At 44.9% G+C, this 15916-nt stretch overlaps 1 protein-coding gene across 25 annotated transcripts in view; it reads right to left on the bottom strand.

The window, feature by feature from the left end:
* GPHN (gephyrin) overlaps positions 1-14762 on the bottom strand; it is a 468752-nt gene extending 453990 nt beyond the window's left edge. For all 25 annotated transcript variants that reach the window (XM_068253294.1, XM_068253293.1, XM_068253298.1 and 22 more), the window contains exon 1: positions 14684-14762. In XM_068253294.1, coding sequence (XP_068109395.1) covers positions 14684-14747 — 64 coding nt within the window. In that variant the 5' untranslated portion in view covers positions 14748-14762. The remainder of the gene's footprint in view (positions 1-14683) is intronic.
* Positions 14763-15916: the final 1154 nt, after the last annotated feature.

Raw genomic sequence — 15916 nt, 5'->3', positions numbered from 1 at the left:
TAACCGCCAAGATAAACCATCTTCTAGGCTTGCTGTTAACTTATTCAGCTTTGCTACTTCCAGTCACAGGTTTTTTTTTTAAACATGGCTATAGCTGCAAAACCATTTTTTTCCCTCAAAGTAAGAAAAAAATATAAATAAAAAAAAAAAAAAACAACGCAACATGTTGGCACTTTGCCAAGTTACTACATAACCAGGACAGTGGAGTTGGTACAAAATTCATCTGACTTCAGGTACCCAAAATTGCTCCGACTCCTCGATTCTGACCCCTTAGTCTTATTTTTACAAAGGCTATGGATTTGGTTTAAAAATCATCCGACTCCTCACATTATTGAAACCACCGACTCAGACTCCATGTAACCAAAATTACACTGACTCCTCGACTCTGCCTCCACAGCCCTGAACAAAGCATAGGCTTAGTGCAAATATAATCTATAGAGGAAAGGCATACAGCTGGTTTTAAAAATGTGACTTTGTAGAGAAATGGCAACACTCTGCATGGCGATACACCAGAACAAATAGACCGGTGGCTAGAATTAGTGATAATGATGTCAATCACAGGTCACATTGTTGGACAACTATTAGAAGGAATTGACAACCACTGGATCAAGATGTCAGGGGACCGGTTAAAGCTGACACTGCCACAGAAAGTGCAGTCACAGCAACCCATCGTAAATTAACTTACCCTCCCCTGTGTCTTCCTCCTCCCATCCCACAGAGAATCACTGAATGTCCTCGCAAGCCCCCCAGCTACACCACATCACCTCTGCTGCTAAAAGTACATTAAATTTATTGGAGAAGAATCTGTACAAGAGCCCTTCTGAGAGGGTAGGCCACTGTTCAACCCAAATACACATTTAAGTATGCATTGAATAACATTAGCCTAGCACTTTTGGAATCACAGAGAATTCTAAAGCAAGGCTAAAAGTGCTGCTATGGGCCCCACATTTACTCTAGTATAAAAACGTATACATCATAAGTCACTACTAAATGAACCATTAAGTAACTGAAAGTTGTCAAATATATAGTGGGTTGCAATAGTATTCGGCCCCATTGAAGTTTTCCACATTTTGTCACATTACTGCCACAATCATGAATCAATTTTATTGGAATTCCACATGAAAAGACCAACACAAAGTGGTGTACACATGAGAAGTGGAATGAAAATCATACATGATTCCAAACATTTTTTTTTACAAATAAATAACTGCAAAGTGGTGTGTGCATAATTATCCGTCCCCCTTTGATCGGAGTGCAGTCAGTTGCCTATAGACATTGCCTGATGAGTGCTAATGACTAAATAGAGTGCACCTGTGTGTAATCTAATGTCAGTACAAATACAGCTGCTCTGTGAGGGCCTCAGAGGTTGTCTAAGAGAATATTGGGAGCAACAACACCGTGAAGTCCAAAGAACACACAAGACAGGTCCAAGATAGGTCAGGGATCAAGTTATTGAGAAATTTAAAGCAGGCTTAGGCTACAAAAGGATTTCCAAAGCCTTGAACATCCCACAGAGCACTGTTCAAGCAATCATTCAGAAATGGAAGGAGTATGGCACAACTGTAAACCTACCAAGACAAGGCCATCCACCTAAACTCACAGGCCGAACAGGGAGAGCGCTGATCAGAAATGCAGTCAAGGGGCCCATGGTGACTCTGGACAAGCTGCAGAGATCTACAGCTCAGGTGGGAGACTCTGTCCATAGGACAACTATTAGTCATGCACTGAACAAAGTTGGCCTCTATGGAAGAGTGGCAAGAAGAAAGGCATTGTTAACAGAAAGCATAAGAAGTCCCGTTTGCAGTTTGCCACAAGCCATGTGGGGGACACAGCAACCATGTGGAAAAAGGTGCTCTGGTGAGATGAGACCAAAATGGGACTTGTTGGCCAAAATGCAAATCGCTATGTGTGGCAGAAAACTAACACTGCACATCACCCTGAACACACCATCCCCACTGTCAAATATGGTGGCGGCAGCATCATGCTCGGGGGGGTGCATCTCTTCAGCAGGGACAGGGAAGCTGGTCAGAGTTGATGGGAAGATGGATGGAGCCAAATACAGGGCAAACTTGGAAGAAAACCTCTTGGAGACTGCAAAAGACTTGAGACTGGGGCGGAGGTTCACCTTCAAGCAGGACAATGACCCTAAACATAAAGCCAGGGCAACAATGGAATGGTTTAAAACAAAATATCTATCTGTTAGAATGGCCCAGTCAAAGTCCAGATCTAAATCCAATCGAGAATCTGTGGCAAGATCTGAAAACTGCTGTTCACAAACGCTGTCCATCTAATCTGACTGAGCTGGAGCTGTTTTGCAAAGAAGAATGGGCAAGGATTTCAGTCTCTAGATGTGCAAAGCTGGTAGAGACATACCATAAAAGACTGGCAGCTGTAATTGCAGCAAAAGGTGGTTCTACAAAGTATTGACTCAGGGGGCCGAATAATTACCCACACCCCACTTTGCAGTTATTTATTTGTAAAAAAATGTTTGGAATGATGTAAGATTTTCGATCCACTTCTCACATGTACACCATTTTGTATTGGTCTTTCACGTGGAATTCCAATAAAATTGATACATGTTTGTGGCAGTAATGTGACAAAATGTGGAAAACTTCAAGGGGGACGAATACTTTTGCAACCCACTGTATGCTCTCACTTTTAGTCTATAGATGTTAAAACTTTATAACAAAACTGTCCGGAAACTATGGCAAAATCCCAGAAATCTCTCTGCTTGTGTTACTGGTTGAGAAGTCTGCACATAGCAGAAGGTAAAACTTTGGGCATCCTTTGTCACTCGCACTATCTCTCTAGTTCCACTGCACTGATTCATTCATTACTCAGCGAAGGATTATGCACAATAATGCATATGCAGGGGATGTGTATACCTCCAATATAGTAAATGTAGTACTACATACTTAGTAAATACTTTAACAGAAAGCATCAGCAGGTTAATGTAATGCAATGTATGCAACCCTATAGAGCGCTCATGTGTATATCTAGGTAATACATATTGCTAAAATGTTTGAAATCTATAAACATGACATGATAAAAATGCCTTTTGCTAGGGCTCTGGGCTAACTACATTCACCTCCTCCAATGCAAAACCAGCAGAAAGGTCCTGTGATGTCGAGCCCATGATGTTCACTTTCTTCTTACAGGCTCCTGTGCTGCAGTCACTCATACTGCAACAGTAGGTATGGAATACACAGCAGGACAGGTTCAACAGTAATCACCAGTAATGACCTTAAGTCAGCTGCCCATAGGCATTCACAAAACAGCATATCGGAACGGGTACACAGCTTTGCGAATGCGGTCACTGTGGTGAATTCCATCTCTACTGGCTAGATGATTTTAGGTCAGAGGTCATGCTGAGCATTATGGAATGACACAGACCTATTCTATCTGCATTAAAGTGCACCAAGCACCATTTTAGCACCCAAGGCATATTAAAAGCACATATTAAAATGCGTGCCTACAATGTGGCTCATTATTTTAAAAAAAACTTCAATTTTTACCTAGTCTTTTTACATTTAAAAATGTAGCAGAGGCCTTTATTACCTTCCTTCCGAGGCCTTTCTGACCACAGAAATTTCAGGCAGATAAGGCCTGATGTAATAATTTTATTGCACACATTAGAGCAAACAAAAACTTTCATCAGCAGGGGGTGGAGAGATCGGACACTTTTCTTCGAAGAGTTTAGAGAAGCCACAGATGCTATCTTCACACCTTCTCCTGAATAAATCACGGACAGCAAGAAGGGGAACGTGGCAGCTCCTATAACTATTAGAAACCAGGATAAACTGCAGAAAAAAAAAAAAGTGGCGATTGGTTACCTTTACATTTATCAAGTTATCAAGGGACCTCTCATCCCTGGTACTGGTACTGAGAAGGTGGAATCATCTTTCTAACCAGAAGTACTTTTAACAACTCTCCTAAACACTAATTACAGGCCATAAACGAATGTGAATGTGGCTAATAATGAAAAGCTCCATAAGTCATTATTTCACTGTGTGGGAACTAAGAGAGCAAGATTTTAAATCACATGGACATGGCTGCCATGTCGGCTTAAAGGGAAACTGGTATAAGAGGTATACAGAGGCTGCCATATTTATTTTCTTTTAATCAATAACAGTTGCCTGGCAGCCCTGCTGGTCTATTTCTCTGCAGTAGTATCTGAATAACACCAGAAACAAGCATGCAGCTAGTCTTGTCAGATCTGACTTTAAAGTCTGAAACCCCTGATCTGCTGCATGCTTGTTCAGGGGCTATGGCTAATAGTATTAGAGGCAGAGGACCAGCAGGGCTGCCAGGCAACTGGTATTGCTTAAAAGGAAATAAACATGTCAGCCTCCATATACCTCTATCTCTTCAGTTCCCCTTTAAGCCTCATACACAAGCTAGATGAAACTTGGCCACAGCTGTCATTCGGGGCTGTCCCAAACAGGTGGCCCCTCAACAGTGTTTAAAGACCTGGAAGGCAATAAATCACATACTTACCTAAAAAGCAGCAAGCCTTACCTAAAAAGAGGTAAGGCTTGTCGGCAATCTGACTGTGGCCGTGCACGTCTTCAAGCCTGAGCGCGACGGTACCTGCGCTGTAAGCCGAAGCCACTCGTGCACAAGCGGCTCCATGCTAATGCACAGGCACAGCAGCGCTCATGCCGGAAGAGCACGGGCCCGATCAGCTGGAGGGTATGGGAGCAACAATGGGGACGCCATGGGAAGCCTCATTAGGATCCAGAAGCTTCCCTCAACTTAGGTAAGTATGTTTTTCAGAACCCGAGCTTTGGCTACGATTCTCTTTAAGGCAGGGAGCACGAATATTTGGACTGCACACATTAGGGATCAGACCTCGATCCCTACAGGTGACAGTTATTGTGCACCTTAAGGGCCCGTTCACACTGCACGCGTTTCCAGCCGCGTTTTGGAAACGCGTGTATGAGGCCGACACGCACGACATCAGACAGTGCATAGAGTGCACTGTCTGATGTTCACACTGCATGCGTTCCGGACCAGTGCGGTCCGGGAACGCATGCAGGACGCAGATTTTGTCAAAACGCGTGGCTGTCTCATTTACTTTTCAGTGATGGGATCAGCCACGCAACGCACACAAACGCGGATGGCGTGCATTCGTACGCGTTGCGGTCCGCACGCGTTCCGAACGCATGGCCATCCGCATTTGTGATCTGAACGGGCCCTTAGAATTTTAGCAGTTAAACTGAAAAGAAAAATATGAGACTCTAGTAACATTTTATTTACCATTTGCACTTCAGACACAGTTATTCATCTCATACGTTTATTTTAATTTTTTCAAAAGAAGTTAACACTATATATATGTGTAAAATGAAGATGCTATACTGTTGTACCTTTGCTCACATTACTATTTTGTGCACTTTCCTACACAGGTTGCTGAAAAAAAGCCACATGAAAACACTTTTTGAATAGCATCATGATTGAGTTATTGTGATTTTAGGCTTTCTGCTGTCACCATAAGCACAAACTAAAGTTAGCCATCAGGAATCAGCATTGTCAGATGGGCATTAACAGCCAACAGTCACCTCTAGGGAACATGGGAAATGTAGTTCTGTGTCCAACAGGCAATTAGTGCAGAAGGCAGCACAAAACATTCTCAAACAACATGCTGCTGGATAAACACAGTGAAGTCAAGAATGAAGATGCTTGCAAGAATTGCCAAAACTATTTCTCCGTCTTTGTATCTTTATGTTGACAAAGTTTTAATGTAAATAATCAGAGGACAATAAAGAATATGTATAGGACATTGTATAGGAGACGCGCTCCTGGTTACACAAACTATGGAACAGAAACTTGTTTGAACCATAATTCAGCAAAAGTATTTATTAACATAGCATAAGGAATAAAAAAAGCAGGAAATATGACATACAGATGTTGGCGAGTGCATACACAAGTATTAATAGTCATCCGCAAAGATAAAGACATGATGCCTCTGGCGATAGTTTGGGGCCCAGTGCTGTACAGACCGGATGCAAGGCTACTGCATCACAAAGTGTTCTGTAATTATGGAGTAACAGCATTACAGTTTCCAGTAGGCTGGCTCAGGCACCGCTGTCACTGGCATGCTGGATTTATATTTGGTGTTGGGGGGTGAGACCTGTACAAACACTTGGTTCCTGACCGAGATGGTACTAACGACTGCCACGTCTGAGCGTCACCTAACTTGTGTATCTAATGTTAGGATTAAAGGAGTACTGTAGGGAAAAAAAAAAGTTAAACTTACCTGGGGCTTCTAATGATCCCCCGCTGGCATTCTGAGCCCGCGCAGCCACTCATTGATGCTCCGGTCCCTGCCTCCGTTTCTCTTCCGGAATTTGCAACTTTAAAATTGGAATACCACTGCGCCAGCGCGGCCATGTCCTCGCCCCTGCTGTCACCGGGACTGTACGGCGCAGGCCCAGTACGGTCTGCGCTTGCGCAATAGCTCCCGGTGATGTCAGCAGGGGCAAGGCCGCGCAGGCAGTGGTTTTCCAACTTGAAAATCGCAAATTCCATAAGTGAACCGTAGGCAGGGCTGGAGCACAGGTGAGTGGCTGCGTGGGCACAGAACCTCTGCGGGGGACCATTAGAAGCCCCAGGTACGTTCAACTCTTTTTCCCCCTACAGTACTCCTTTAAAGCGAACCTGAAGCGAGAAAACTTGCTTAAGGTTAGATACTTGCCTTTTTAGAGGGAAGGGTCTGGATCCTATAGATCCTTCCCAGCCCTCGCTCCATTCCGTTGTTCCTACAATGTACCCCCAAGTACTGCTGAAGATGAGCGGATCCATACTGCCTACACTCACGCATGTGCAGTACGAATTTGCTCATCTTAGGGAGTACTGGGGGACACAAGTATTTCTGAAGCCTGCCAAGGAGTACCAAAGGCGCATAATTTCAATGGGGGACATTGGTGTAACAAGGGATGTAGCAAGGCCCAGGAAGGGTCCAAAGCCTTCCCTCTACACACTTTTTTCTGCCCCGCTTGAGGTTCACTTTAAAGAGACAGTGAAGAGGGAAAAAAAATATGATATAATGAATTGGTTGTGTCGTACGGATAATTACTAGATTAGAAGCAAACAAAATATTCTCATATTTATTTTCAGTTATATAGTGTTTTTTTTATATAACAATGCATCATTCTCTAATATTTGCAGTTTACACACTACTCAGCATTTTAAATATTTTTTTACAGAGCAGGCTGAGTACTTTTGACCTGTCCTGTGCAGAAGAAAAAACAATATAGTGACTGACAGCTGAGATAACAACCTTCAGAAGACAGAGCTCTCTGCCTTTGAAAGTTGTGGAGCTCAATGGCTTATTTGCATAGATAACAACTGGAGTTTCTTAACTCTTTCGCCTGACCGTCCCCCGCATCACCCAGTCCCATGCACACCTCCAAGACTTCTCAAGAGCCACTCCAACACTATGGAAATCCCTACCTCCACCCATTAGGGAAGCCCCCTTCTTCAACACCTTCAAGAAGGCCCTCAAAACTCACCTTTTCACTCTGGCCTACCACCCCTCACAATTGCTCTAAACCCACAGCTGAACTCTGGTCCCCTACCTCTCGTGTCCCTACCTCTCCCTCTAGATTGTAAGCCTTTGGGCAGGGTCCTTCTTTTGTGTCCTACCTGATAATGCGCCTCCATTACTGTGCACCCATGCTATGCATTTGAGTGAACCTAACTTGCCTAATCTCCATGCTCCCCTCCAGTGACTGACTAAGCATTACCTTGTACTCATACTGTGCTGCGTGATCTGGTTTTCTTGTATTCCTGTATTGTCATATTGCTGTTTGTCACCCCTAAATATTGTCTGTAACCTAAATTAATGATCAGTGCTGCGTAATATGTTGGCGCTTTATTAATACAATAAATAATAATAATAATAATAATAATAATAATAATAATAATAATAATAATATTCTTATTATTAACTCTTCCTGTACTGGAAACAATATTAGACTTATGTCTCTGCTTCTAATGTTTTATTTCTTAGCTCTACTACACATACAAATCATTAGATTTTTTTTTTCGCTTCAGTGTCTCTTTAAATTTAACTACTAACCTGTCAGAGAGAGAATACCCTCAGGAACAATAACTCCAGAAAACGCAGTGCCACTTAAAGTATACCCAAAGTATACCCAAAGTGAGGGTGCTATGGAGTCTGCCATATTCGTTTCCTTTTAAACAATACTAGTTTCCTTACCTATGTACTGCAGTAGTGTCTGAAGTACACCAGAAACAAGCATGCAGCTAATCTTGTCAATTCTGACAATATTGTCAGAAACAATCTGCATATGCTTGTTCAGGGTCTATGGCTGAAAGTATTAGAGTCATAAGATCAACAGGACAGCTGAGCAACTGGTATTGTTTAAAAGGAAATAAATATGGCAGCCTCCATATAACTCTCACCTAGGGTTCACTTTAAAAGGACTATACAGCACTCAAATATCTAATATACTAATATATTGAAATTACTTTAAAGAGGATCTGTAACTTAGTGCCCCCCGGGGGGATAATTACCTCAGGAGGGGGTAGCCTTTGGATCCCAATGAGACTTCCCCCATCGCCTCAGGGATCCAGTGCTGGCACCCCAGAAAGCACAGTCGACAAGGATGTCGACTGTGGTGCAGGAGCGCCTGCAATATTTACCTACCGTGATCTAGTGCAGTAGCGGCTTTCCATTCAGGCTCAGGTGGAAATAGCTGAGCCCAATCGGGTCCGCTGTACTGCGCAGGCACAAGTCACCTGCACAGTAAAATGGACCCGATTAGGCTTGTCTATTTTCGCCTTAGCCCGATCGGAAAGCAGCTACCGCGCTGGATTGCGGTAGGTAAATACTTACCTCGCCGGTGCTTGGGGGCTGCCGGCGCCAACTCCCGGAGTGTGAGGCCTGGAACCCACTGAAACCAGCAAACGCGAAACGCAACCGCTAGCGTTTTGTCTGAGCAGTTTGAAAGCGGATTCATGTGCGTTTTCGGGCACATTTTGCAACGTTGTATTTTTTTGCTCAGCGGTTGCGTAGCGTTTTGCGTTTTTATCCTGATTGGTCCTGTGAAGTATTTTTCATTTTGTTACAGTATGCTGAACCGCAAAACGCTAGCAAAACCACTCAGTTTAGGTTTTGCTGAGCGTTTCCGCTAGCGTTTCAATACTTTACATTGAAGCGCTAACGCTCCCAAAATGCTGCACGTCCTGCGTTTGCGTTTCTAGGAAACGCAAACGCTCCTGTGGAAGTTGCCCCATCCATTAACATTAGCCCAGCGTTTTGGCAAAGTGCTAGCATATCGCAGCGCTGCCTAAAGCGCTCCTGTGGGTTCCAGCCCTGAAGCCTCATTAGGATGCAGAGGTTACAGAGCCTCTTGAAGTTCAAAAATAATGTTATCTACCACCAGTCTGCAGTTTTTTGAGACTGTTGAACAACTCTAAGGTGGTGCAAAGGGCTGCTATAAATAGACAGTTTGTGCTATATATATATATATATATATATATATATATATATATATATATATATATATATATATATATATATATTATGTGGTCCCAGTAATCCACACTTACATAAATATGAAATACTATCAAAAACGTTGATTACTGTCCTGTCTCACCAAATATCAGGTAACATACATTATATTAGCTGCTACTGCCATGTCCCCATTTAGAACGAGTCTGAATACATTATATAAACATCATTCCTAACATGAGCACACAGCCAGAGGTTGTGATATAGATGGCACGCTAGGAGACATATTGTTTCATTTGTATTTCTATAGGGAAATGGCTGGTGGAAGCCAAGCAGCTTAGATTCAGCACCACTATATAGAACAGCTCCCTGTCAGCAGTAAAGGAGGGGGCAATGGGTAAGGGGGGGGGGGATTTTCCCGAAGAAATAGCCTTTTCTTCTCTCCACTCTATTTGATGTCATTGATTAGAGCAGAGCGAACATAAAACCTCGCATTAGATGTGGTTATTTATGTTGTGGACACATCAGCTGAAATCACGGGATCCATTCTGTGCGGGATGCACAGCGACCACCATAAGGGAAGCACAGCCATCCGCAATGTCTGCCTAGCGTGAAATCTGCCTGTTAGAGCCGGAGATCCGCCTGGGCGACCGTGTCCCGAGGTGCCAAATGCATCCCAGATCGCCCCGTCTAGCTGCGCGCATCACCATAGGATTTTCTATATGGAATGGAATTCCCCCTTACACTGCAGATTTCTGCCATCATCCTCTATCCTGATCGCTCATTTTAGGCTTCTCTACCTTCGTACGTCACACCGCTCGGAACTCCAATACCTCCCATTCCGAAAAATATATAAATAATGCAAATAAATAAATAAACCGCGACCAGGCATAAAAGAGAAGAAAGAACATCTAGGGTAAGGAGAGATGGGAGATGAGAAGCCTTGGCTTCTTCTGATCTGCATTCAATCAATGTGTTGGGTAGAAATTCACGTCCAGCCAGCAGAGCTTCATCTAGGATGGGGGGTGGGGGGTACTCCGCTCTGCGATCGCAAAGCAGGATTCCTCAATCTTAGCGCTGGTGTAAAATGAAGGAAAAGGGGGGATGCTGAGAGCAGAGAGGGAATGGAGATTATTAGGTTGCAGCCAGGGCCATGGTGTCCTCCAAAAATGGTTGGATCTGAAGGCAAGACATCTCTGTTCTGCTTCCCCATAATAAAGATCTGCTGCCATATATATCCCCGCATGCAGGCTGCAGCAACTCAGCGCTCCCAAACACGCTTTGCAAAGGACTGCAATCCTTATCTAGTCTCCATGGGTGGATTTCCCAATTCCTACCCCCGTCACTGTGTAGATGTGTGTGTGTGTGTGTGTGTGTGTGTGTGTGTGTGTGTGTGTGTGTGTGTGTGTGTGTGTGTGTGTGTGTGTGTGTGTGTAGATGTGTGTGTGTGTGTAGATGTGTGTGTGTGTGTAGATATGTGTGTGTGTGTGTGTGTGTGTGTGTGTGTGTGTGTGTGTGTGTGTGTGTGTGTGTGTGTGTGTGTGTGTGTGTGTGTGTGTGTGTGTGTGTGTGTGTGTGTGTGTGTAGATGTGTGTGTGTGTGTGTAGATGTGTGTGTGTGTGTGTAGATGTGTGTGTGTGTGTGTGTAGATGTGTGTGTGTGTGTGTAGATGTGTGTGTGTGTGTGTGTGTGTGTGTGTGTGTAGATGTGTGTGTAGGTGTGTGTGTGTGTGTGTGTGTGTGTGTGTGTGTGTGTGTGTGTGTGTGTGTGTGTGTGTGTGTGTGTGTGTGTGTGTGTGTGTGTGTGTGTGTGTGTGTGTAGATGTGTGTGTGTGTAGATGTGTGTGTGTGTGTGTGTGTGTGTGTAGATATGCGTGTGTGTGTGCGTGTGTGTAGATGTGTGTGTGTGTGCGTGTGTGTAGATGTGTGTGTGTGTGTGTGTGTGTGTAGATGTGTGTGTGTGTGTGTAGATGTGTGTGTGTGTGTGTGTGTGTGTGTGTAGGTGTGTGTGTGTGTGTGTGTGTGTGTGTGTGTGTGTGTGTGTGTGTGTGTGTGTGTGTGTGTGTGTGTGTGTGTGCGTGTGTGTGTGTGTGTGTAGATGTGTGTGTGTGTAGATGTGTGTGTGTGTGTGTGTGTGTGTGTGTAGATATGCGTGTGTGTGTGCGTGTGTGTAGATGTGTGTGTGTGTGCGTGTGTGTAGATGTGTGTGTGTGTGTGCGTGTGTGTAGATGTGTGTGTGTGTGTGCGTGTGTGTAGATGTGTGTGTGTGTGTGCGTGTGTGTAGATGTGTGTGTGTGTGTGCGTGTGTGTAGATGTGTGTGTGTGTGTGTGTGTGTGTGTGTGTGTGTGTGTGTGTGTGTGTGTGTGTGTGTGTGTGTGTGTGTGTGTGTGTGTGTGTGTGTGTGTGTGTAAACGTGCGTGTAAACGTGCGTGTGTGCGCGTGTGTGTAGATGTGTGTGTGTGTGTGCGTGTGTGTAGATGTGTGTGTGTGTGTGCGTGTGTGTAGATGTGTGTGTGTGTGTGCGTGTGTGTAGATGTGTGTGTGTGTGTGCGTGTGTGTAGATGTGTGTGTGTGTGTGTGTGTGTGTGTGTGTGTGTGTGTGTGTGTGTGTGTGTGTGTGTGTGTGTGTGTGTGTGTGTGTGTGTGTGTGTGTGTGTGTGTGTGTGTGTAAACGTGCGTGTAAACGTGCGTGTGTGCGTGTAAACGTGCGTGTGTGCGTGTAAACGTGCGTGTGTGCGTGTAAACGTGCGTGTGTGCGTGTAAATGTGCATGTGTGTGCGTGTAAATGTGCATGTGTGCATGTGTGCGTGTAAGTGTGCGTGTAAATGTGCGTGTGCGTGTGTGTAAATGTGCGTGTGTGTGTGTAAATGTGCATGTGTGCGTGTAAATGTGCATGTGTGCGTGTAAATGTGTGTGTGTAGTTGTATGTATGTGAGTGAGTGTGTGTAGATGTATGTGAGTGAGTGAGTGTGCGTAGATGTGAGTGAGTGTGTGTGCGTAGATGTGAGTGAGTGTGTGTGCGTAGATGTGAGTGAGTGTGTGTGCGTAGATGTGAGTGAGTGTGTGTGCGTAGATGTGAGTGAGTGAGTGTGTGTGCGTAGATGTGAGTGAGTGAGTGTGTGTGCGTAGATGTGAGTGTGTGTGTAGGCGTAGATGTGAGTGTGTGTGTGTGCGTAGATGTGAGTGTGTGTGTAGGCGTAGATGTGAGTGTGTGTGTGTAGGCGTAGATGTGAGTGTGTGTGTGTAGGCGTAGATGTGAGTGTGTGTGTGTGTGTAGGCGTAGATGTGAGTGTGTGTGTAGATGTGAGTGTGTGTGTGTAGGCGTAGATGTGAGTGTGTGTGTAGATGTGAGTGTGAGTGTGAGTGTGAGTGTGTGTGTGTGTGTGTGTGTGTGTGTGTGTGTGTGTGTGTGTGTGTGTGTGTGTGTAGATGTGAGTGAGTGAGTGTGTAGATGTGAGTGAGTGAGTGTGTAGATGTGAGTGAGTGAGTGTGTAGATGTGAGTGAGTGTGTAGATGTGAGTGAGTGAGTGTGTAGATGTGAGTGAGTGAGTGTGTAGATGTGAGTGAGTGAGTGTGTAGATGTGAGTGAGTGTGTAGATGTGAGTGAGTGTGTAGATGTGAGTGAGTGTGTAGATGTGAGTGAGTGTGTAGATGTGAGTGAGTGTGTAGATGTGAGTGAGTGTGTAGATGTGAGTGAGTGTGTAGATGTGAGTGAGTGTGTAGATGTGAGTGAGTGAGTGAGTGAGTGTGTAGATGTGAGTGAGTGAGTGTGTAGATGTGAGTGAGTGAGTGTGTAGATGTGAGTGAGTGAGTGAGTGTGTAGATGTGAGTGAGTGAGTGAGTGAGTGAGTGTGTAGATGTGAGTGAGTGAGTGAGTGAGTGTGTAGATGTGAGTGAGTGAGTGAGTGAGTGTGTAGATGTGAGGATGTGAGTGAGTGTGTAGATGTGAGGATGTGAGTGAGTGTGTAGATGTGAGGATGTGAGTGAGTGTGTAGATGTGAGGATGTGAGTGAGTGTGTAGATGTGAGGATGTGAGTGAGTGTGTAGATGTGAGGATGTGAGTGAGTGTGTAGATGTGAGGATGTGAGTGAGTGTGTAGATGTGAGGATGTGAGTGAGTGTGTAGATGTGAGGATGTGAGTGAGTGTGTAGATGTGAGGATGTGAGTGTGTGTGTAGATGTGAGGATGTGAGTTTGAGTGTGAGGAAATCAGACACATCACAAACCTCCTTACAGCATGACAGAACTGAAAATACACTGCTCATATTCCCATCATCAAACCACCTGGAAGCAGCATAACTTCTACAAACCAGACTCGACCCACTAACGGTCCAATTTTTTCATCAGATGCAATCTGTCAACAATCTTTACAATCAAATTGTACAGAAAAACTGTGCAGTCTGTGGTGAAAAACAACGGAAAAAAATTCTGTGGTCGACCGGAACAGATAATTTAAAAGATCCGATTGTTGGATTTTACGATCGAATCGGAAAAGAGAGAATATGCCCCAATCGACCCATTTATGGGAATCATCGATAATTACCTTCTGATTACTTTCAACCATAAAAATTGCATCTGATGAACAAATTGTACTGTAAATGGGCACCTTTACAAGAGGCTGGTTTTAATTCTGCTAGCCTGCAAGGTATCCATCATAGGCAGTCCTATCATTAGGTATTGGAGGAGGGGTAAAAAAAAACTCTAGAACGCGATCACAATGAAATGATCACACACAGGAGAACACACAGGGATCTTCTATCTATACCTTTAACATTCCGTTATATAAGGCTTTACAAATGGCCGACCAGATGTTTGAGTCGGTGGTTAGGATAGCAGAGGCAGCCCCGGTATTGGATGATGATCATACAGTAGAGTGGAGTTTACTAGTGTGTGCACGGCTAGGGAAGCGCAAGGGCATCCTTTGCTAGCAGCATCCAGCTGATCAGCCACATCCAGCTGCTGCCATTTGTATCGGATGCTCTGAGCAGCCCGTGATCACAGAGAGATCTATATGCAGCACTTGGGTATTGCTAGCAGCACGTAATGGTGGTATGGCTGCACCTATGACTATACAGCAATGAGCCTGAGCAGCACAGCGCACACAGCCAGCCAGCCTGCCTGCCTGCCTGACAGCCGCAGCAGCCCTGCTGCACTCCACACACACACATATAGGCAGGCAATGCAGGGGAGGGCCCCGCTCTCTTACCCGTCAGCACACCGACACGTATTTGGTGGTCGTGATTAGTAAGGATCATGCCCTCGGTCGCCATCTTCCTTCCGCCGGAGCCGCTGTCACCGGCCGCGCACCGAGCAGAAGAAACCTGGGATGGGAGAGCTGGGAGCCAGGGAAGCAAGCCGAGCGACGAGCACATTCACCCCGGCCGAAGGGAAGGCGAATACGCTGAGGGGGGAGGAGGCAGCCAGGCGTGAGCAGCGCACAGCCGATACTTTAGAACCTGAGAAAGCTGTTTCTTTTAATAAAAGATCAGTGTCAGTGAGAATCTCCCGGCGTCAGGGGGCTGTGCGAGTGCTGAGGTCATCATAGTTCCATTATAGCTAAAGCAAGGAGAATTTTATTTTAGTTATGGAGACGATGTGACTAGAAATGTGTGCACCCCAGCAAAACTTTGGCTTCCTCCCCCATCAGAAATATATAGGACTCTGTCACCACATGAGATGTAATAAATACAGTGTGGGCTGTGAGATACTGTTTGCCACTGCAAACATCTCTTGAAATCTCAGGTCAATGATTCACCAAAAAGTGTAATTAAGCAGCCTGTTCCTGTAATAACATAGGTAGCATGTCCTCAAAATACCCTAATTAGGCAAAAAACATTCAGAAAGGCCACTTAGCTTCTTCCTCAATTCGCCCTAGACTACAATACATACACTACGGAGACTTGCGCCTGCACAGTAGAGCAGACCTGACGGCGATCGGGTATTTCCGCCTATTTCAGAGCCGAGAGCCGCCACAGCGCCTGCGCAGGAGCCGGGAAGGTAAATCTATACATCGTCCCCCTGTTCGGAGGGCTGCAGCGAGACCCCCGAAGACGGAGGACGGCGTGGGAAGCCTCATTGGGACCCTGAGGCTTCCCCCTCCCGAGGTGAGTACCCCCCAGGGAAACCTTTTGATGTTACAGGTTTTCTTTAAAGAGTTTAGCCTGTGTAATTCCCCCTCATTTGTTTCTAATCACTAGTTGTAATTTGATCCTCCCCTGTGTGTCACATGACTGCCTATGGCAGATATGCCCTTTTGAAAGTACATGCTGTAAACAATATGTCTGCCACCATGAAACAGGAAGTAGAAACTGTGCAGATTTATTTTAGGATTTCTATCAGCTGTAACAAAGAAATGGTTTTTTTTTTGTTCCATCAGGCAATGACTGGAGCAATAAAAGTACTGGTCAGTGTAGCAGCCAGGCACCTCTCTCCATAGCCC

The sequence above is a fragment of the Hyperolius riggenbachi genome, chromosome 9 (assembly GCF_040937935.1).
Source record: "Hyperolius riggenbachi isolate aHypRig1 chromosome 9, aHypRig1.pri, whole genome shotgun sequence".
NCBI classification, from domain to species: domain Eukaryota; kingdom Metazoa; phylum Chordata; class Amphibia; order Anura; family Hyperoliidae; genus Hyperolius; species Hyperolius riggenbachi.
This window is presented reverse-complemented; position numbering and strand designations above follow the sequence as displayed.